Source organism: Polypterus senegalus, chromosome 13 (genome assembly GCF_016835505.1).
Source record: "Polypterus senegalus isolate Bchr_013 chromosome 13, ASM1683550v1, whole genome shotgun sequence".
Classification (NCBI taxonomy): domain Eukaryota; kingdom Metazoa; phylum Chordata; class Cladistia; order Polypteriformes; family Polypteridae; genus Polypterus; species Polypterus senegalus.
Genome location: NC_053166.1, coordinates 62912887 through 62935184, shown reverse-complemented (window position 1 = coordinate 62935184; position 22298 = coordinate 62912887). Strand labels below are relative to the sequence as shown.

General features: G+C 38.4%; 1 protein-coding gene across 1 annotated transcript; it reads left to right on the top strand.

Annotated features, from left to right (window-relative positions):
* Positions 1 to 14783: 14783 nt before the first annotated feature.
* On the top strand, positions 14784 to 17098 carry neurog1 (neurogenin 1). The gene is made up of 2 exons (XM_039775193.1): positions 14784 to 15588; positions 15711 to 17098. Exons 1-2 carry the CDS (start codon positions 15586 to 15588, stop codon positions 16356 to 16358), a joined length of 651 nt encoding a protein of 216 aa, XP_039631127.1. The 5' UTR covers positions 14784 to 15585; the 3' UTR covers positions 16359 to 17098.
* The last annotated feature ends 5200 nt before the right edge of the window (positions 17099 to 22298 follow it).

The following is a 22298-nucleotide window of genomic DNA, read 5'->3' as shown; positions in this document are numbered from 1 at the left end:
ATCCCATCTATACACGCTATGTTTCATTAATGTTCATTATTTAATCTGTTTAATCTAGGCGGGGCTTATCTCGAGTCTGGGTATGTGTACAGACGATTCAGATTCGCCAGTTCAACATTTTTCATTGGAACATGGGAGGAAAATTACAGACGAGTCTGCAAAGGGAACAGCTAAGCAGTGACTTGAAGCCAGAATCGAGAAGCTGTGAGGCAGCATTGCTAACAAAAGCCACCATTCTGTAAACTGGGCAAAATAAGAAACTAATCACAACTTTGTATTCGACAAACGAGTAAGTTTATATCTGTATTTTGAGATGGAGAGAGAGCAACAAAAAGGACATTTGGAGCCCCCAAGGGTGTCCAACTCTGACGGAAAGATTAACTTGAAAATTTAGATGCAAAAGAAACCCCCCCACTGGTCTCTCCCTCCCTGTTTTGTATGAATGCTGTTTCAGGAGGTTTCAGACTAAATGGAGCTGGTCCTTGAATGAGTGCCAGCTTCTCACAGTCTGACCAGCAGTGACCTCACATCCTGTGGGTGTGACTCTCCACTCTTGTAATGGTGGAAATGGAGCAGACCTTAGATGCTGTGTCCCAGCGTAACTTTTCCCAGTGTATTCCTTTGCAATAACCCTCACATATCTGACAATATTGATTCACTTGCTGTCAAATTCTTGGCTATTTGCAGGCAACCTAAGGCACAGTGGCTTTCAGAAGCAGATCAAGATGTTGTGGCCCATGAATATTTAGCCTCGCAGCAAAGTTAGGTTAATTGTGAAAAAGTTGAAGGAAACCGGGATGAGGCTGCTTATTTATCTGGAAAGGATAATCTTTGGCCGACTCAACAGCAGTTGCTCAATCGTGCACAGGGTAGCTACTGCTATCCTTTAATGTTGTGCTTATGTTTTGTATACAGAAATTGAAGGAAAAGAATAACATCAAAATTATTCCTTTATTACTATAATGCATGTATTTTACAATAACTTGACTATGCAGCTTTCTCAGTGCACATGTGGGAAAATTGTGTTCTATAGCTACTGGATTTTTTTTTCCCTCTTTGTTGCAGTTGAATACTAGTAGACTCCCTTTTCCTTAATGTACTTTTTACTGTAATCCTGGATGGATCAGCCAACCCCACAGAGGATTCTAATCTACTACCCGTTAACACAGTAAGTTTAATGCTCTGTAATATACCGTTTCATCGGAGTTCTGTGGAGCTAATTGAAAATAAAGGGGCCAGGAGAATACATGTGGGTCAACACCTAGCAAAGTTCATAACCAAGAGTTCTAAAATCTTTTTGCCCAAACTAAATCATAGCCCTAAATTATAATTGTAGTCTGTACCCAAAACTGCATTTAAGCAGGAGAAACATGAAAATCAAAAGTGCATATAAAGGCTACAGTTATCTTAATCTTGGATGGTCCCAAACATCTGTGGTGTCCTTTTTTGCAGACATGACAATGTCTAGCATTGCAGTTTATCAGGCCCATTCCATAGTAACACAGTGGCAACCACAGCACAAAATGGTGACGCCAATGAAAGTCCAAAATAGTTTTGAAAGAAGACAAACTGTTGTACAAGGCTTATTCTTACCTGGACTAAGTTGGCAACACTGAGAATTAAGATTTTTGAGTTCTCCAGTGCTTTCAGCATTACCCAGCAATGCTTGTTAAGGGGTAAGCTCAGTGATATGCCGGTGAATGAGCCTATGGTGTCCTAGATGATGGACTCTCTGTCGGACAGAATGCAGTTTGTGAGACTCAAGGACTGTGTTTCTGATAAAGATTTGAATAACACTGTCACACCACAAGGAAGAGTCCGGTCTCCTTTTTTGTTCACTCTTTACACCTCAGACTACAAATATAACACCAGGTCATGTCACTTGCAGAAATGTTCTGACGATTCCACACTAATTGAGTGTATCGTTAAGGGAGACCAATATAGGAGTCAGGTGGAGAAGTTTGTTTTGTGGTGCGGAAGAGATTCTCAGAAGCTTAACATTGGAAAAACCAAGGAACTGGTTGCTGACTTCTGTACCAAAAAGCCTTCACGCCCGGTCACTATTCAGGGAGGGGGTCCACATTATTGACAGGCTGGACTGATCTCCTAACACAGAGGAACTATATAAGAAAGGGCAGAGCAGACCCATTTTTATTCCTTAGGAGACTGATTTCCTTCCATGTCAGTAGTGCTGTCCTTTACATATTATGCAACACTCTGATGGCCAGTTCGATTTTATATAACGTAGTGTGCTGGGCTGGTAACATCATTTTAAGAGAGGCCCACTGAATCATCAACCTAATTTAATGGGCAGGTGCAGTTTTGGGATGCACTCTTGCCCTGCTGGAGGTAGTAGTGGAGGAGCGAATGAAGGTAATATTGAGTCCTGTTATGAACAATGCTGCACGTCCTCCCTCTGATACACCAGCACTGCAAACATTCAGCCAATGACTCATTCAGAAGTGTGTCAAGAAATGCTGCGGATCTCCTTTATACCAACAGCAATACGCCTTTATTGCACCGCACTGTGACTATGACTAATCTTTTGATTTTTATCCATGGCCGTGCTCAGGGCCTAATTCGGGATCCTGAAGTATTTTGTCATGTGGTTGGTGCAGCAATATGCTGTATCAATCCATGCTCCCAAGTCAGAAACTTTTTATTTTTTTTTTAGTAATTCTTGTGTGTATCTCTTTATTATAATATTTAGTGAGCTTCTGTAAAAGCCAAATTTCCACCTTGGGGCAAAGTTCAATCTAATCATTCATTTGTCCCAGATATGCATTAAGCTTACTAGCCTATGGCTACTAAAATTGATGAGATCACCTTATTTATACTATACTAGGGTGCTTTGCCCCCTGCCCACTTCGTTTGCCAACCCCCTGGCGTGTGCTATGCGCTAGTCTTTGTGGTTCTGCTGCTCGCGTATGGGGATACGGATGTTCAATTTAAACAGATGTTTATTTTCATGGGAATTATTACATATGCATCAACGCAATGTATGCCTGCCTGCGATTAAATTTTGTTTCTTTCTCTCTATTAAATAAAGTTACTTTTTCAAATGTTTGGCTCTGAGATTTGTTAATTGTTTTTGCAAAAGCTGTTCTAACCAGAAACTGTTAATGTTTTAATATGAATGGCATGTCAAGACATCCTTTGTTGTCTAATGTTATCCCCTGAAGATGTACTACATTACCTTTCTTGGATACATCCTTCTATCTACAGTAATTCATGCATTGTAAGACTAGACGCTGTTAACGGGTGTAGATATTCTTCGTGATATTGTAAGTTGTTGTTTTCATCTTCCACACGATCACCACCAACTGTTTCAGGATAGTCTATTGATATACATTTAACCACTTTGCTGTGTAACTGCCTGACATTTTTGGACACATTTAACCAATTTGCCATGTAACTGATCAACATTTTTGGCATTAATTCGTTTGACTTCCTCGTTTCTTTGTGCTAGGATGTTGCGTATACTCATTTTTTATGTTGATAACCCTTTGTGATGAAATTCTTCAATAAGATTTGGACATAATGCATCTTCTTAAATTGGGAACTTAAATTGAGCAAAACATTAAAATGTGTAAGAGCTGAGAGCGCAGGAAGTGTGTCTGACAAAATTATTCACACCAATGAGAGCGGACTGTGGTCTTGTTTGAAAATGTTTGAGAGGAAGGCATGACTTGAAAAAATCTCAAGGCAAAAGTCTTGTCTCGTACGACTTGAAACAAAATCTCTCTTCCAAAATGTCTCATCTCCAAAATGTCTTGTTGTGTCAAAAGATTTTTTATATAATAGAGAGACATATTTGGTAGCTTACAATGTTTAGGAGTTTTTTTTTTATTACAATATTACCAAACATACTATTTTAGATTTTAAACGTTTTTGTTTCAGCCCTGTCTGTTCCATGAAAGTACTTCTTGTGGAGTGTGTAAGTGTATGGAGTCCTATAGTCTCAGTGCTGAACAAATACTTAATTTGTGCTGTGATCTTATTAAATTACAAATTCAATCACAATAGTCTTAGTTAGTAAAAAATAAATATACTCCTTTTATGTTTAAATGATTCTCAGAGTTGTTTAAGTCTGTTTGGATAGATAATACTCAATTGATTTTCAAGGTATTTGCATTTTCATTCTGTTACAAGTTACAGGTACTGTACATGTTGTGGTGGTGTAGTTTTCTTTATTTAAACTTAAGCATGGCCAATGGAAGTGTTCTAAAAACACTCCAGCCCGGGTTTAATATTAATGTAAAATAATTTGTTGATTGTAAATTGTTATAGATTTCCACATACATCAGGTCTATAGTTGTTTTATGTTTTTGTTGCAGTGGTTCTTCCTGATGTTCTTGTTTGTTTTTACTGGGTATTTTCTCTGCTGTAATGGTGAGGTTTAAGTGGATTAGTTTATTTTGTTGTATGTCTTATTTGGTGTTTATTTTGTGCAGGATCTGCACACACACAAATAACACATTATGAAATTTACCATAATGTGAAGGTTAATTGCTCACGTAAACTGCACAACCTCTCCATCAATCTTGCTTGCAAGTTTCTAGTTTTTGATTTCATTAAAGAGAAAATGCATAGGCAGATTACCTCAAAGAACTTCACAGTAAGACATGGCATAAAAAGTCAAACAATGAGATCAACAGATTACCAGATGAACTTACTATGTGCTGAGACTTCCTGTTAGTTCTGGCCATGGTAGTCTTCATGAATGCGTTGCTTTCCATTGCATCTGATTATTCAGTCTTGATATAATACTAGCTGCGTGTGGTCTTTGGGATAAAACCAACCTGAAGACTCTCTAGCAGGTTTACTGTATTTATGAACCTGGAGAAGCATCAGCTAACTCTTAAGAGTTACCCAGTGCAGAAGACATAGACCCACCTGTGCTTGCTGCCCCACTGGCTTTCATAAGAAGACACTGGTGGTACCATATCTTAGCCGTATCACTGGCATATGAGTCCTAGTAATATTTGTCTCGAGAAAACACCTCCAGATAGACAATGTCTTTAGTGAAAACTTCAAGCCTTGCCATCCGTTGCTGAGGTGTTTCACTTGCACATTGTTGAGCCACGGCTTTTGCTTCATTTCGACGTGTCTTCATTAGTACAGTGTCATTGTTGTGTGATGGTGTTTGCTGCACAAAGGTCTTTCATAGTGAGACGTGAGGTGCAGCAAGCGCCATCTAGTGGATGTGGTTGAGAGTGAGCTGAGCGGACTGCTCCTTACACACACAGGTCTTTTCATTTATATTTGATTAATGGAAGGCTAGTATAATCAGTAGTGGTGATTACTGTCGAGACAGAAATGCAAGACATTTTCACAGGTCAGTTAGTCCATTTACGCAGCATTGGCTTACTTCACTAATTGTAGTACCTTGGCTATCCTTCACGTATACCTCTAAAACGCAAACCATCTGGAATCATCTATGCATGTTATTCTTTAACCCTACTAGACAGAATCCTAAAAATAAGTGGAATCTTGTTGGCATGCATACAATAAAGGGCATGGAAGGAACAAATTACTCTTCAAATGTTTTTGAAGTCATATTTAAAAGTCATAACTGCAAAGAAAATATCAATTTGAACATACCTCAAAACCTTTTAAGAGCTCTTGCACCAGAAGTGCATCTTGGCATAAATAGCTATTGTGCATTTTAATAATAGTAATAGTAATAATAATACATTTTATTTATATAGTGCCTTTCCCATGCTCAAGGCTCTTTTTGATATTGTGAAAAAAAACCTTTGAAATGTGGAGAACCTCAGCTGATCCACTAACCTTGAGATCTCTCACTTGCCTCGAGGGCCCCATGATCTGAACCTTTTTAGTGAGAACTATTTCTGTTCATATTTGGATAACGATGTTCAATTATCCTCAGTAGGGGTGTCACACTGGCTTTAAAAATATGAAGCTCTATTAAATTATGAACTGTTGTACAGCGAGAAGATGGTCAAATGCTGGGTCTCTTTTTTAAAACTAATATGCAGTTATGTGCCTAACTTTGTTAAACTTTTAGAAATGAATGGAGCAGAAAGCCACAAACCTTTTGAAAGTTTCATTAAGTGAGGCCCAGTTTATCACCAAAAAAATGAAAAGAGCAAACGTTGATAGAGGCGGGTTATTTTTCCTTTATTTATCTTAAGAGAACTTCAGCGCATCCACCCTCCTAATCCTATTCAGGATTATAGAAGCCAAAGCGCAGATACCAACTTTAGAAGGGGATGGCAGGTTACATGCATGCACATAGCTACCTTCAGTCATATGGGTTCAGCTTACAGTAGCTTGATAATCTAACAGAGACACACACACACGGTCTTAAATATGTGGTAAGAAATCCAGAGCAGACAGAACTGTGCTGACATGGGAGAGCATGCAGACTTCACCAAAACTGTAACCAGGCCCAGCATTCAAACCCAGGGCTCAGGAATTGTAGCACTAACAGTTGTTCCACTAAGTCGATTCACTCATTAACCTTCAAAAAACACCAAATTCAATACAGATTTGGGGATATTCAGGTAAGCTGAATTTATTTAAATATAGCACACTTCTGCGGTGGGCTGGCGCCCTGCCCGGGTCGGTTTCCTGCCTTGCACCCTGTGTTGGCTGGGATTGGCTCCAGCAGACCCCCATGACCCTGTAGTTAAGATATAGCGGGTTGGATAATGGATGGATGGATATAGCACACTTCAAATTTGTACCTCACAGTCCTGTACACACAAATGCATTGATGATATATATCATATATACTGTGTGTGTGTGTGTGCACATTAATGAATATAATGTACAGTACTATGTTAGACATAAACTATTTAATACATTTTTCTGGGATAAATTCATTCTCCCTGCAACTGAGACTTTTTAAGTAAAATTCTTGAAACTCCCTTAAGTAACAATACAAGTAAGAGGCTTGTGTTGATGAGTTGAAGGGAGGGTCCGGCACTAGAGCTGTCACTGACAATATTAATGTCTCTCATCCACTCTGAAGTCCTACTCCAAGGTCAAGAGGGCTATCTTGATCAAAGTGGCAGCAAAGCCAAGCACCACCACAGGACACCAAGCACATAAAGAGACTGGGAAAGACTTAGTAACGGCTTATCACAGGAAATTGACATAATTATTAAAGGGCAATATGAACTGCCTCAGCAACAGCAGCTCCAACAGGGACGTAGTATGCTAAAATGATGGGGCTTCAGCTGTGATTTAAATGCTGAAACCAAGTGAGGCACCTCTAATTATGGCAAATAGATTGTTCCACAGTTGGGGTCCCTATAGCTAAGGGCTCTGCCTGTTAGACAAATTTAATTTATCTTGAGAACTTTAAGAAGTCCTGCATCTTGAGATCATAGTGTATTCTCTTGCGTACATGCATTAATACATTCTGTTCATGTCAAAATGGATTTAAAATCAGCTATAAACATAACTGAACATCAATTCTGAAACCTAAGAACTGCATGTTGTTTTCATTATAGTTTTAGATATGATCCATAACAAGGTATTTAACATTAACCATACACAAGCAACAAAATATTTTGAACCTGCAGCATAATGTTACAATATTCAGTATGGTTTAATGCAAATAAATGCACCTGCTTTTCACAGCCAAACTACCTAACGTTTACACCATTACTAAAATTGATAAAGATGGTCTTAATTAGCGTCAAAGATAACATCTAAATGTGTTGGAAATGTATTCAAACTAAAGTTTGAGCCCTTTGAGTTAAAAGTTAAGAGGGTCTTACAATTTGTAAAATTATTTCCAACTAAACTAACTTTTTCCTTTTATTCCAAGAAGAAGTCTGCTATCGAAGTCTACAAGTCCACTGTTTCCCTCACTAAAGCAGTTAAGCCACTAATTAATTATATAAAACAGTTATGAAGTATAATTTGGTTTGATATAGAAGTACAAATTTAAATTAGTGTTATTTTTAGAAGTGACATCGGCCAATGCCAACATACATATAGAGAAGAAAGAATAATCCCTAGCACTGAAACATAATAGTGGTAGAATTCCCTGTATAGCAATATAATTATGAATTACAAAATGTGTTAATGTCTTATAAAGATTACATATATTTGAAAATTAAGGTTTAAGATTTTTCTTCCAAAACTTTAGGAGAAATTGTATTTTTAAAATTTGTGATTAATCCTTAGAAACATTCAAAACTTAAATCTAATTTCTTAATAATGACTATATTCAATGAGTTGGAGGCAATGCCATTTAACACAGAAGTATCAGTCATATTCAATATAGACTGTACACTTTTATGAGTTTTTCATCACACTAGTTGGAAGTTGTTCTAAGACAGAAGTGGTCTCTTTCAATTTAAAAATCATTTGTAATTTTTTGCCTAATCTAAATTTAAGTACCTTGCATGCATAGCTAGTGACATATTGTGATCCAGTACGGAATATGCAATAACCTTATTTAATGTGGAATGACATCAAATACAATAAAATAGCAAATCTATCCTCTTTGAGTGTGTCTTCTCCTCCAGTTTCTTCCCAACTTTTGTATGTGTGTGTGTGCGGACCCTCTGAAGGACTGCAGCCAAGTGCAGAGTTGCCTGCAGCTGGGTGTGCAGTACATCTAGAACTGGCTCCAATTCTCTCCGTACCCTGTAGTACAAAAAGTGGATTCAGAAAATGGCCTAAAATAAAATTTACGATCATTTCTAAAATCTTTATAAATATTTTCAGCAAAAAATAAATAGTCTGAAATAATCAACAGAATTTATTTTGAAACACAAAATTGTATATTACTTTAGGAGAAGCCGGAAATAAAATACAAAACATAAACCAATTTAATATAATTATGATTTTCGGTTAAAATATATGCGTCCATCTGTCTATGCAAAAAATCTGCCTTGAACCACCAGTCATGACTACTCCTGTTTTCATTTGAGGGGAAAGTGTAATTTTGAAAAGACTTTCATTAAGCAATCCGAAAGTCTTCCTCATTTCTCGACCAGCGCCGGAGCGCCCTGTACTGAGCGAAGCGTCAGATACATCTTATAGCAAACACGATTCGTCAAGACCAACCCCCCGAGGCTTCCGATTGGTTGGTTCGTTGCAGGCGGTCCAACTGTTTATTTCTGTATTCTCATTTGATTTCCTAGCCTGCTTTTTCAATCAGAGGAGCATAAATTGGGAGATGAAACCTGTCACCAACAGTCATTTGGGGCATGGAACAAGTGATCATTGCTTTTAATATGTAAGCTATACAATCAAATCCAAAGAAAGTTGCCATAACTGTGCGGCGCTAATCCTCACAACCATACTCACTTTTTTACGCCCTCAAATTTAGTTCACCCCAATGCTCTTCTCTTAGCTTTCCGATTGCCAAGATGTGACGTACCTTGCAATAATACCTAATAATAACGTCATCGTTTGTTCAAGACAATACTGTAGTGACAGGTAATATCAGCCAAGGTCAATGTCGCATAGAACTGAAGCCTGCACTGATAGTATAACGAGAAACCGACGGCCTTGGAGAGGATGACTGTCCATGGTAGGGCGCATTCATAGATTTGCCTTAAATAGTGACTTTCACAGCTTTACATAACATTTTATACTCATCAAAAATAAGTTTTTACTCCTTAAAATTAAGTTGTTCTCCTTTTTCAATGATAACCGAAGGGATTCAGACATGTGTAGACTGCAATCGGAGGTTAGGAGAACATGCAGTTGAATTTATGGAAAACCTGCGAAACTTATCAAAGTTGTAGCAGTGGTATATATAGCGTAGCAAGAAAATCTACCGTGGTTTTGCTGTTGGTACTGAAATTCACCAAATATTGTCTTTACTTACGCAGGTTTTTCGATGTACTCTTAGACCTTAAACGTTGATGCACTATTCGGACACTAATTTATTATGAAAAGGCACCATTTATGAGCAACGGGCGGTTTAAACCCGATTTATTTAATTATTTAGAACATGACTCCAAAACTGGCTTCTGAAAGAAAGTATGTTTGTGTAGGATGTCATTCAAGTTATTATTTTGATTACAGTTTGCGAGAACTGTGTTTATATTCCTTATAATTACTTATTGTATCGATGTTTCTACTGATAGCTCCCTTTTATCACCTATACATCTGCTGCAAATGATTTGAATAAAAAAATCGGGAGACGGAGCGTCTTTCCGCTATTGTTTTATTATCGGGAGTGATGGATGCGTAAGTGATGGAGTAAAGTGTTATTTATAGCTCTCCGGGTGACGTGTTTGTGTACTCTTACCGAGAACTGAGGTGCATAAGACCCTCAAGTAACTGAACCCGGCAAGTATTACTGCGTACAGTATATGACAGTGAAGCGGAACCGGAACTGAACAGTTGAAAATCCTAATGCAGTTGTCAGTGACCGTAGCTTTTATTAGTTTTGATCTTAAACGTAAACATAAATGCGTCGATATTTAACTTCTAACTGAGCATGTCGTTCTTTATTTACAGTAGATGTACGTGACAACGATCGGTTTAAAGGCGGAGCCAGCTTGTGAATATAAATTGCGAAGCATGAACCTGCAAAACAGTGAGTTTTGTTAGATCCACAACAGTAAATATATTTGAACATTCTGCAGTAAACTGGCGCCCCGTCTAGGATTGGGGCCCACCTTGCGCCCCGGGCGGCCTCGACGGTGGATATATTTGAAAATCAATAGATGTAGGTGACATATGTCAAAAGTGTCTTTTGTTGCATTTTTTTATGCAGCTGCCAGCAGGCACACCCAGGCGCGGGTGTACTTAAGGTACCTTGTTAAGGAGATGTGCATTTCGGCCTTCACCTTCTCTCTCCATCCTGGCTAATTCCAGTGTGACCTCTTGTCACAATGCAGTAGCACACACCTTTGTATAAAGTCTTCAGTTTCTCGGCAGTCTGTCGCATTGATTCATTCCGCCAGGAAAAAATAACAATATAATGTCTTATTTGTTGACAAAGCGTATTCATTTGAGCAGTTTGTAAATCCAGAACTGAACTTTATGAATGCCAGGTGAACATAGTGACAGGTTTCATCGGTGCCAATGCAATTACAAAAGTTTCTGTAATAAGCTATTAGTATTTATACATGACTCATTAAGGATATGCTGGTAGAGTTTACCCTTTGGACACTGAAGAAATGGCTGCAGGGAATTTGGCTTTCCAGTCATATATAAATAATTCGTTCAAAATCAGTCATTTAGCTGTTAGAAACAACGAATGTCTTGCCTATATTTTAAAGTCAATTTAATGATATCTTGATTTAAAAAATCCCAATCTTTATCAAAAACATGAAAATATCTTAAATTAAAAATTTGGATAGGTCGTGCATGTATATTTTATGTGTCTTATTACACTGTAGTATATGTTTTAAATGTAGATTACAGCGGTTATTGCGTTTTTGTTAAAACTAAAAGCCACTGATTGTCGTAACAAGATAACTGAGGACTGTATGGCTACCATTTGAAAGTATGAAAATAAGATTTATCGAAACAGATCTGTTACATTTTACATATTTACTGTTTACACTCTGTGTATGCATTCCAATGTCTGCTATTTTGATTTTTAATATACTATGGCATTGGAACAAGAACCGCTAGGATAAGTATAAGGGATTCATTACTTTCCAATAATTGTCTTATAAGAATAATTTAAAAAGAAGAAGAAGAAGAAAAAGCATACATCTCGGTTGCAGCACTTCACCGTCACTAAAAAAGAAGGGATTATTCCAGGGATTAACAACATCAGAAAAACTGGTATCAGACTTTCTGACTCAAAGATCTTTTGCACCCAGTAATCGTATTAATACTGTGGGGATTAACGCTTCGGAAGATACAAAAGTGAAATTTAATTTAAATCAAATTAAGCACACATGCCTTTTGGAGTTAAGTGGCCGTTTTCTGGAAATTCACTGTTTTCAACAAAAATGCCCACATACACTTATCTACCTACCTGTCTACAAACCTACATACATACATGGATACATACATACATAAAAAATTTCATCCACTTGAAACTTTTAAAAAGTATTCGTGACAAAAGTATCATAATAAGAGGACAATCAAATCTATTTGCAACACGCACCCGACAGTACGTTAGCGATCAACTATTCGGGATGCGCAAGCTATTGGGTGAGTATACAAAGACACTTCTTTATTGGGTTACTCCCAAAAACTTCTAACAATCGTTCGTCCCAATTTATATTTCTTTATACGTTGTCCAGCAGGGATTACTTCATTCTGAAAGGCAGTCGATTGTTTCTTTTTCTCACGTGTTTTATCCTGAAATGCAATCGCATCTCGTGCACTTGTGTCTAATCCTATCAGGGATCTCCCAGGCAACTCTTCTCAAGTGAGGAGGCTGAGCAGCAGTCCTACACTCTGACTGCCACTTGCCAAATCTGTAACACACACACACGCAGAGCAGTGGACACACGCGCCTGCGCACACGCTTGAACACTAACCAACACCCCCCAACGCACACGCACAGCCCGTCCTCTACCTTACTATTGAACTTTTTCATGGAAAACGGGTACTTTTATCACTTTATAAGGCCAATAACGGCGCCTTGAACGTAGATTTTTAAAGTCTCAGCTAATTAGCCATCAAGCTGGTCCACGCTTTGATCCTAATGTTCACAGGTTGGCGCAGTGGTAATAAAATCGATTTCCTCCTTCGTGCAAATCCGCTGTTTACTTTTTAAAGCACCCCTTTTTTGAATATTTAAACACATAGCAACAAGAACACACAAATCGGTGTTACAGGGTTACGATAATTACGGCCAATCGATTGCATTATGATTCCTGAGAAGTCCGTATTGTGTCAATGTAATGACAAATCTGTCAACTTGCTCAACTAAAGATATGAAACCGTTTAGTTGAATCACAAGCAGACATCTGTCACGTAAATTTATTTAACATGGATAACTTATAAAATCTGATTATAAAAAAATATAGTAAAAATGAATGTATTTGCTACACTGCGATGGTGTTCATTCTTAAAGGTCATTTATTTTATATTTCATGCTTTTTCTTGTGGCATCTTCTGTTTAGGAAAGCTGAATTAATCAAACGAATTCGTAATCCATGCCATCCACTTAAAAAATAATAATACCCAGGTACATATGTCCATTTTTTTTAAAGCCCAATTAAATATTAGGTAACCTCACTCAGCTTTAAACCGTGATTATTGACGATGGCGTTCTTCTGCATTTAAGTCCTATATCTCTATAACATTTGCAACACCTCAGAGGTCCTTTGAAACACAAAATCCGATAGACGAAAAGCGATTTAGAAATTGTGTTGCGAGGGACCTGCAGTTTCTTTCTCCCAGCGGTACAATGGTGAGAGCGGGGGAGAATCATTTATAAATAATTACACAATGTTTGGAGTCCTCGGGCATGTATAATATATCAAAGCGATTAGTAGGTGAATTGTTCCATTGTACACATCTCCTCTCTCCTCCTTTCAGCTCCACTCGCCTTGTCCTCTGTCCAAACTCTGCTCCTCGGCGCTTTTGTCCCACTCATTCTTTCTGCTTGTTACAGTCCAGCAGCATTATTCTTATTCAAATACACACAGCGTGAATAAAATACGCCGCTTCTGTCGCATTTTCTCCCTTTCAGGCTCTCGTTGTTTTCTTTTTATTATAGGGGATATTTTAAACTGACAATATTTATTTCGGCAGTGCCGAATTAACAAATTTCTGGAAATATTCTGAAAGAAAAAAAGTATGCAACGAAAATGAGAAATTATTTTCAGCAGAGGCTTGAGTATTTTAAGATGATATTGTTCATAGAGAATTAGCCAATTGGGTGTTTTATAGATCAGGCGACGTCCGGGTGAAGAAAATAAGACACACGCTGTCCAGTCAAGACGTACAAAAATCTCGGAATTCAGACAAAAAAAAAAAGTTTAGAGAAAATGTAAAATTTCAGAAAGTTCAAGACTGGCGATATTTATCATTGGTGATACACAGACATTTGCATAAATAGCTACATTACGTGCTCGTAGACTTGTGTGGAAAAACCAGGGTGACATCAATCATTCTGATAAAGGACAAATTCGTTTTTTAATACATCATTAATACAATTATTATATAATAATTCCGAGAGTATGAATTTTGAGAGTACTCACTTGCTATAGTGTTGTTTGAAATAAAACTCTCGTCTAAGCGGAGAAGTTGGTTAAAGTTTTCTCAGATATAATTGATGCAGGAAAACGAACAAATATACTGTATACTGAAAATCAATTTTCAGAAATCGAATAAAGCGATTTATATGCATATGCTTTCTCCACTTTTGAAAACTTTCTTTCAATATACAATGAATATGCATATTTAAAAAGTGAAAGCTTATTTCCACGTTGTAAAGAAAAGGAGGTACAAGACAAAACTTTTCGGCTGTTTAGCCTTCTCCCCAGACTTTCTTGGCCTGATACCACGTTCTTAACTTGTAAATTAAATCCCTTAAACTGGAAAGTACAGCAAACTTTGAAAACGTGCTACGATCAGTAACGATATTAATTTAAGTTCTTTCCATGTACTGGAAGTGTACCGTAATGGCGAACGCTCTCTAATTGTTTAGCAACTAGATTCAGTTACTTCGTTTAATGTAATAGTAAGCCAAATGTTATTTTTATGTTGATTTTCTTATTAAGGAATGCCCCTGGGCACTTCACAAAGCGAAGCGTGCATTTGTTTCTAGTTATAATCAAAAGGTGCTTAATGTCGTCATTATTTCTTAACAGAACTATTGAAAACAGTATTGTATAGAAAAAGATTAGAATTGTTTTGTCATCGTGCGATGGATGGTGTATTTCACGTGAATAATTTCACCTTCCCTGGCACATTGAGCATTTTAATTTAAACTGATGTATCAACACAGTATTCTCTTTCAAAGTAGAACCTCTTAGCACAACTGTCACTTTTTTTTTCTTTTAGTGCTCTTAAATACCAGCGAGTTTATATTGACGCATATCTTTGAATCGCAGACGTTTATTCCAGTGTTATTATACCCCCTAGCAAGTTATATTGTCGAAGTGGAGTGCCAAACAAAAATCCAGAGGCGTGCAAAGCATCTTGTGGAGTGTGCCTTTGCCTGCGGGGCTTAATCACTTGTTTCTTTTCTTTCTCCTTCCTATCTTTTCATTTCTTCACGAGGATTGAAACCTTCGGATTGCTATTGGTCTTCGGAGCCTTAGCACTCACGCGCGTGGCTGGGATGCGCTCCTCTTCTCCGATTGGCTGAGAATGATTACAGGCACGCTCCGGCAAGTGAATAAACAAGAGGGCATAAATTATGCTAATAAGCTGGCAGTGCGGCACGGGGCAGACCTGTTGCAACCTATTCATTCAACCTTTACAAAAATGCCAAAGGGCCGGTTTGAGAGGGGGCCTAGGGTGGGGGATCCCCTATTGTTTCATCAGCGTATATAAGTGGACTGAAGCTTGTCGTGTGCCAAGCTCACTTGCTGACACAAACGAACTGCTGAAGGATCGCGACACGTCGCGTGCCTCCTCGACACCTGAAGCCACTTGGATCTGAGCGAGGAAAAAAGCCAAAACAAACAAACACTTTTTCGCCTCCTGTGCCCCAGTTGTATGGTAAGTACGCCTTACCTTTTTGTTTTTACATGCCTTTTGATAAGTTCGCTTCGTTTTATCTCTTAAACCTGCGCACATTCTCTAAGATTAATCCCCAAATGTTCTGTTTCTCTCATCACCAGAGCCCTGACAAAATGTGCACCAGCGTGGAAGATGTCTATTACAGCTTCGCCGCTCCTGTCACCGATGATGAAGACTCACTTGGCAGCTTGCACCTGAGCTCGTCGCCTTCCTCTCTGGGCCAGCCATCCTCCCCGGCTGAAGTACAAGATCAAGCAATCGCGGACCCGCAAGAGAAGAAAAGGCGACGAAGCAGGTGCAAGAACGACGCCACACAGCAGGTTATCAAAAGAAACAGACGGGTGAAGGCGAACGACCGCGAGAGAAACAGAATGCACAACCTCAACGACGCCTTGGACGAACTGAGAAGAGTCCTGCCCGCTTTCCCGGACGACACAAAACTCACAAAAATCGAGACTCTGCGCTTTGCCCACAACTACATCTGGGCGCTGTCGGAAACTATCAGGCTGGCCGATCAGTGTCTGGACAAGCAGAGGGAGACGTCGATGGTTCTCTCTGGGCTGAACTGTGTTGCAGACATCCGAAGCCCGGCCAGTGATTCCTGCTCCTGGATGTCAAGTGCCTCTTCTTCTCCTTCTCCATCCTACTGTCCTTCCAATCCCAGCAGCCCCGCCACCTCAGAGGACTATGGTTTTGTACAGGCGGATGGCCTTTACAATTACCAGAGTTTTGTAAACAGCATTTATTAATAAGAACTTGAAACATTTCGAAAGCTAATGTGACCCCTTTCTCAAATGAGCTATCGGCCAAGAAACCGCTATTCTGAAACGTGTGTGTGTGTGCGAAGCATCCACAGCTCTGCTCAAAGTGTGAACAATTTCAGATCCGATAAAATCACTATAGCCTGAAAAGGAGTTATATAGCTTTAAAGACTTGACCACTATTTGCCTTATCCATATTTCAATTTCTGTTTGTCTGAAAACGTTAATTTGCATTAGAGCCAGTTGCTTATTTTCAAGTGGACGAAATGCTGAGAAAACCCGCAGCAGAAATCTGGGAAGAAAACGATTTTTTTTAGAAGCTGCTACTTTATTCCCTCCTCCTCCCCTTTGTATTTCTCACTCTTTTGCACTTTTTTCTTGAAATCTACTGACAAAAAATCACTTCTTTCCTTAGCTCACGGAATCTTGACCTCAACCTCTATTAAAAGAAAATTAGAATTAAAAAAAGAGAAAAGACTGATTTGCTGCCGTTGACGAGGTGAAAAGTCAATTTTACAATTTGTAGAATAATAATGAAGAAAAAACGACCGTGCAAATTCGGTTTCAACGAGCTGACAATAGGCTGAAAGGGGTTCGACAGAAAGGACAAGGATCTGGCCTCATGCATTATGCATTTTGACCTCCTAAACATGACTGTCTTTGCTTTACAAAGGACTCAATCTTCTTGGTCAGGGCTATTCTACCAATCCAACAGCATCACAGTTCTTTGTTAATTTATTCAATGTGTCTCATTCAAATGAAAATTTTAATTTTTAAAATTGTATATAAAGAGATTTTATTCTATTGTGTATTTACTTCAAATTTTTAATACTGGTGTAACTAAAGCATCACATTTGTATAAAAATAAAATTATACATTTTTTAAAAAAAAAACCCTTCTGATTCATGTTTCTTTCTCGGTGTCTGTGGTAAATTATAAGCAATAATACACATAAGCTACTAGGAGCGAAATGTGAATCACTTTTAAAAACAAGCCCTGCCGGGTCAATTGCATTGAATTGAAGGTTGTGGCAGACGGGGTGGAGCACCGAGCGCAGGAATGTGAATAATAAAGTGGAAGCGGACATTAAAAGTCGACCTTTCTCAAGTGCACACTCAGAGCGTGATACAACGGTGTGTGATATGATCTATCTATCTATCTATCTATCTATCTATCTATCTATCTATCTATCTATCTATCTATCTATCTATCTATCTATCTATCATAATAGCAAGTATTACACAACTAAGAGCACGTGATCAGGACATTTTTGAAATTCTACGCTATTTCTTTAAATACTCACCTGTACGCACAAAAATTTAATTAATGACAATAACAGGTACTAGTAAGGAAAATATCAATATTTTTGCAACACACTATTTTGCTCGCAAGTAGCCTATTTGAACGCACTCGCACAAATCAACACTTTACGTGCAATCCGATATGTTCAGAAAGAAGGTGTGCTGTTACGCTTTTCCAGACAGAATGATCAAAAGTAAATAGAAAATCACTTTTTACGGCGGCCCGTTATTTGGAATTTATTTGACAGTGATCTTGGCAAACGCTGCCCTAACTGCAGCATACGCAAATCGCACAATTTCCGACCAGTCCCGCAAGCCTCGCGTAATGGTGAACGTTCTCTTATTGTCCGTTTTCTTTTATTCCGAGAATCCCCTCTACTGCAGAGATTTATTTCGTGGTTTAATTTCTCAGTTGCACATACATCTGGTAATCCTGAATGGCTGATTTCACTATTAATACGGCTTTGAAGACTTTTTGATGTGGGTCTCTTTGTAGTGCAGAGATCATTTTTATTTCTGAAGGGCTCAGGTTAAATCCCCTATTTGTGAGTCCGGCGTGAGGTCCATCCAGGCTTCTTGTATGTGCACGTGTCGAATGTGCACGGGGGGGTAGGGGTGCGAAGAGGCTCCTGAAAGCCCCCAGGAGAAACACATGCTAACTGACATTAAGGGGAAAAACTAAATCCAGCCAATGTGATCACACAATTGCATTGTGTCTAATCCACAGTTTAATCCGTTTTAGGATGGGACGCTTCCTAACAATTGCCACGTGTTTTTTTTGTACTATCCCTACGACTAAGATTCTCAGTTTCTGCACTTGTGGTGGAAAACTACTGAAAAACGACGCGATCGTGTTAATTTATATATACTTTTTAAAAATCTGTAATTATCACTTTATCATAAAGTGGGATCCTGTTACTGAAACAAACTTGGTAATTTAGAAACTAACTTCTGATGAACAGCATCTTTATATCTAAGTCTGATCCCCAGCTCGGAAAACAGAGAGAGAGAGAGAGAGAGAGAAATCAACAATCAATTTGTATTGCAGCTCATTCGACTGTAATTTCAATCACAGCACGCGTGGTATCTATTTTTGCACATTTGAAGCAAGTTTTCCTAAAAAAATAACATGTTTTAATATTACTTTCGGTGGACAAATTCCGCCTTAAGATTAATCTTTAACGCATATGTATTTATCTCATATGACGGCATAGGAAATCCATCATAACTTCGTAGTGTTTAGAATCGGACACGAAATACTTGAAAGTGAGCGATCGGCTCTTCAGTTCATTTCAGCTAAAAAGAAGCGTCGACGGAACTTCAAGCACAACTGTTTTCCGAATATACAGCGTTTAACTTCCTTAAGCCTATTGTGTGTGTAATTGGAAATATTTTGTCATAACGCATTGTATTACTTAGAATTGTTATCTTTGTGCAAAGGCAAAATGATCAAATAAATTTGGACTTTTAAATGAAATGTGTGCAATTATTTATATTAGATGTATCAATTTTAATGAAACCATACACATCAGAATATGAATGTTAATTAAAAATGGTAGTTTAAAAGTAATAAAGGTGAAAAAGTGTTTACTGTAGATATATTTTAAATGTTAATTTAACACTGACAGTTCTGTTGTGTAGGCTATGTACAACACAAACTTCACAAATGACAGTAAAAGTTAATAATAATAATAATAATAATAATAATAATAATAATAATAATAATAATGTAATGCAATGAACTTGCTCGTTGTCCAAGGCTGGCTCTTGCTTTGCGCTCAGTGCTGCAACGTCCCCTGCTATCAGTATCTTAGTAAGAGTGTTAGAGAATGTTGTTATTATTATTATTATTGTTATTATTTTCATTATTTGGTTATACTAATATATGACGTGTTCTCTCTTCTTTATGCTTTACATTGTAAAGAAGATGACCGGACGATCCACAAAGTCTCGACCTGGAGAAGAACAAATTGTTTAGCGGCTTGGCAATTAGTTGTCCTATCGCGTGCCCTTAATTCGGCATGAATAGGGACAGCCCATGTCAAAGTTGATTTATGATGCTTTTTTCTGTTTTCAGGGAATTTTAAAGCATCTGTTGGACTGAGTTTCTGGTTTCAAAGACTAGCTAAAACGGCTATTATCTTATTTCACAAATGGAGTAATGGCACATGCTGTAAACCTAGCTATATCGAAGTGCAGCGCATGATTTCACTGCACTTTAGGAGAAAAGTGACGTCACAAGAAATGAGTGCGCTCTCAGATTATTGCTCGTGTTGAATTCACGTGCTTCCTTTACTAGAAAAACGAAGGTTTGTGTTATTTAGTGGGCTGTAGGCGCGGCGTTCCGCGATTTCGAACTATATTATAGAATTAGATAATAGATAAATACTACTAATAATGCAACTACTAATGATAACAATAATCAACATCTGTTCAATTCAATTTCAATTCAGAGTGGCCCACCCCAGCACCATCCAGCCTTGAAAGAGGCACCTCTAGAGTTAGTAAGAGTGCAAAGGTGGCGCAGTGATTGGCGCTGCCGCCACGGCGCTCCGGAAGTGAGTGCGCCTGCGTGAGCGCACAGCGCATTGGGTTGGCGTCCCGTAACCGGCCTAAGGCAACCCCAGCGTTGCACTTAAATGGTGCTGCGATTCTGAATCGGATTAAGGCGATTGAAAATAGTTGGATGAAACGATGAGTACACTAAAGATGCCAAAGCTGTCCCTTCATTGGGGTACCACGTTTGGTTCCTAAAAGAACCATTTGATGGTGTCAGAAAGACCCTTCGTTTATTTAGATCTGTAACGGTTTCCATAACTAACTATCAACAGATGATAACAGGTTTGTGAAACACTTAAGGATTTCTGTTTTTAAAATTAATCTTATTGCATACAGCTTCTTTATCTATTGTATCCTGCTAGGTATCCTACTAGACATTCAAAATTTCTGTGTGAATTAGATACTTTTGCAAAAAAAAAAAAAAAAAATCATACACAAAGAACCCAGAATGAAATGGTTGTATGAGGAGCCACACGAAGGTCCCGTTAAAGAGCCATTCTTTTAAAGCGTGCAAACGGATTGATCATCGTGCATAAATAGCGAATTATGAGATCCTGCGAAACTATCTGAAAATTTTGAATACAAAATCATAGGAGAAAACTGGAGGGTTACCTACTGCTGCGAATAGCTCTAGTGCTTTAAATACCCCATTAGTCGCTCCAATGTTGAATACAAATTAGAATTTATTAACGGATATTTAAATATAATGAAACAAATGTCTTGTTAGATTTCAAACAAGACACAACGTTATAACTTTTTGTACACTGTAATTTAAAAAAAATCGAGGGAACAATTGATCGCGGATTAGTATACTGAAAGCAGCATGTGAATAATACATTATTATTTAAATTCTTAGTGTTTGATAAAATCATTTTCGGCTCCGAACACTACTTCGTCGACCGTTCATAACAATAGATGACTGACACTCTTCGCCATGTATCGGTAATATCCCGTCTGTCTTTCAAATACCCGGTAATAGAGTGGACATAACCGTAACAGATTGCTGTAAAATGGTTAATTCCATAGGTATAGTGCTTAAAACGTCTTTAATGTCAAGTCCCTCATATAGACGTCTTCCAGGGCTATTTCCTGCACTTATTTTTCAGAAGGCACATTGTTTACCGCATGAAAACCTTAAAGATCAGAGTGAAACATTACGCCCAGCCAGAGACAAATCCATCTCTATGGATTTCTGATAAAGTTGCCTGCACCTGCCCTGAGGAGCGGAGCGGTCTGAGGTGGAATCGCCCCCCGGGGCTGAAACTCAGCCCTGATCGCGCACACTGAAGGTCATCCTGGGCCACTGGGGAGCGAGACCCCTGCCCTAAACGGCTTCCCCAGGAGACTCAGGCTCCGAGTCAAACATTAACAAAAACATCAAAACAGCAACTGCTGTGCACGCACAAGCTCCAGATATGTCAAGTGATTGAGGGTGAGGGATTGAAGATGTCCGGGGTTAGGAGTTGAGTCTTGAAATGGCTAAAACCCTTGACCTTTACATTGAAGCAGCCAATTTCCAATTACTCATGAAGAGATACCCCTTTCATTTATATATACTGTAGTTGTATAGGTGGATAAGGATTCAGCAAGACACTGACCCTAAATTGCAGCATGCAAATGCAGTGGATCCACATCTATCTATCTATCTATCTATCTATCTATCTATCTATCTATCTATCTATCTATCTATCTATCTATCTATCTATCTATCTATCTATCTATCTATCTATCTATCGAGAATGGGGGCTAAATGAATTTGGTGTTACGATTAGTTCCAGAGGCATCTTCAGATCTTCATTTTAACCAAGCTGCTAGGGGATTTAATTAGCACCCCAAGGACACCATCAATACCATAGGTAGTGAGAGGCTGATTAATAAGCTACAGTTCATAAGATACCTCAAGTACAGGGCAGGCTGTCCATGGACCATATTTTTCATTTTACTGATCTTTGTCAAAGTGAACATTATAACAGTACATTACCAATTCACTTGAGCAGACTGACTACAATGATGGATTTATGCCACATTCGGAGATGGGTCCGGTCCCATGATTTCAGTGCAGACTCTG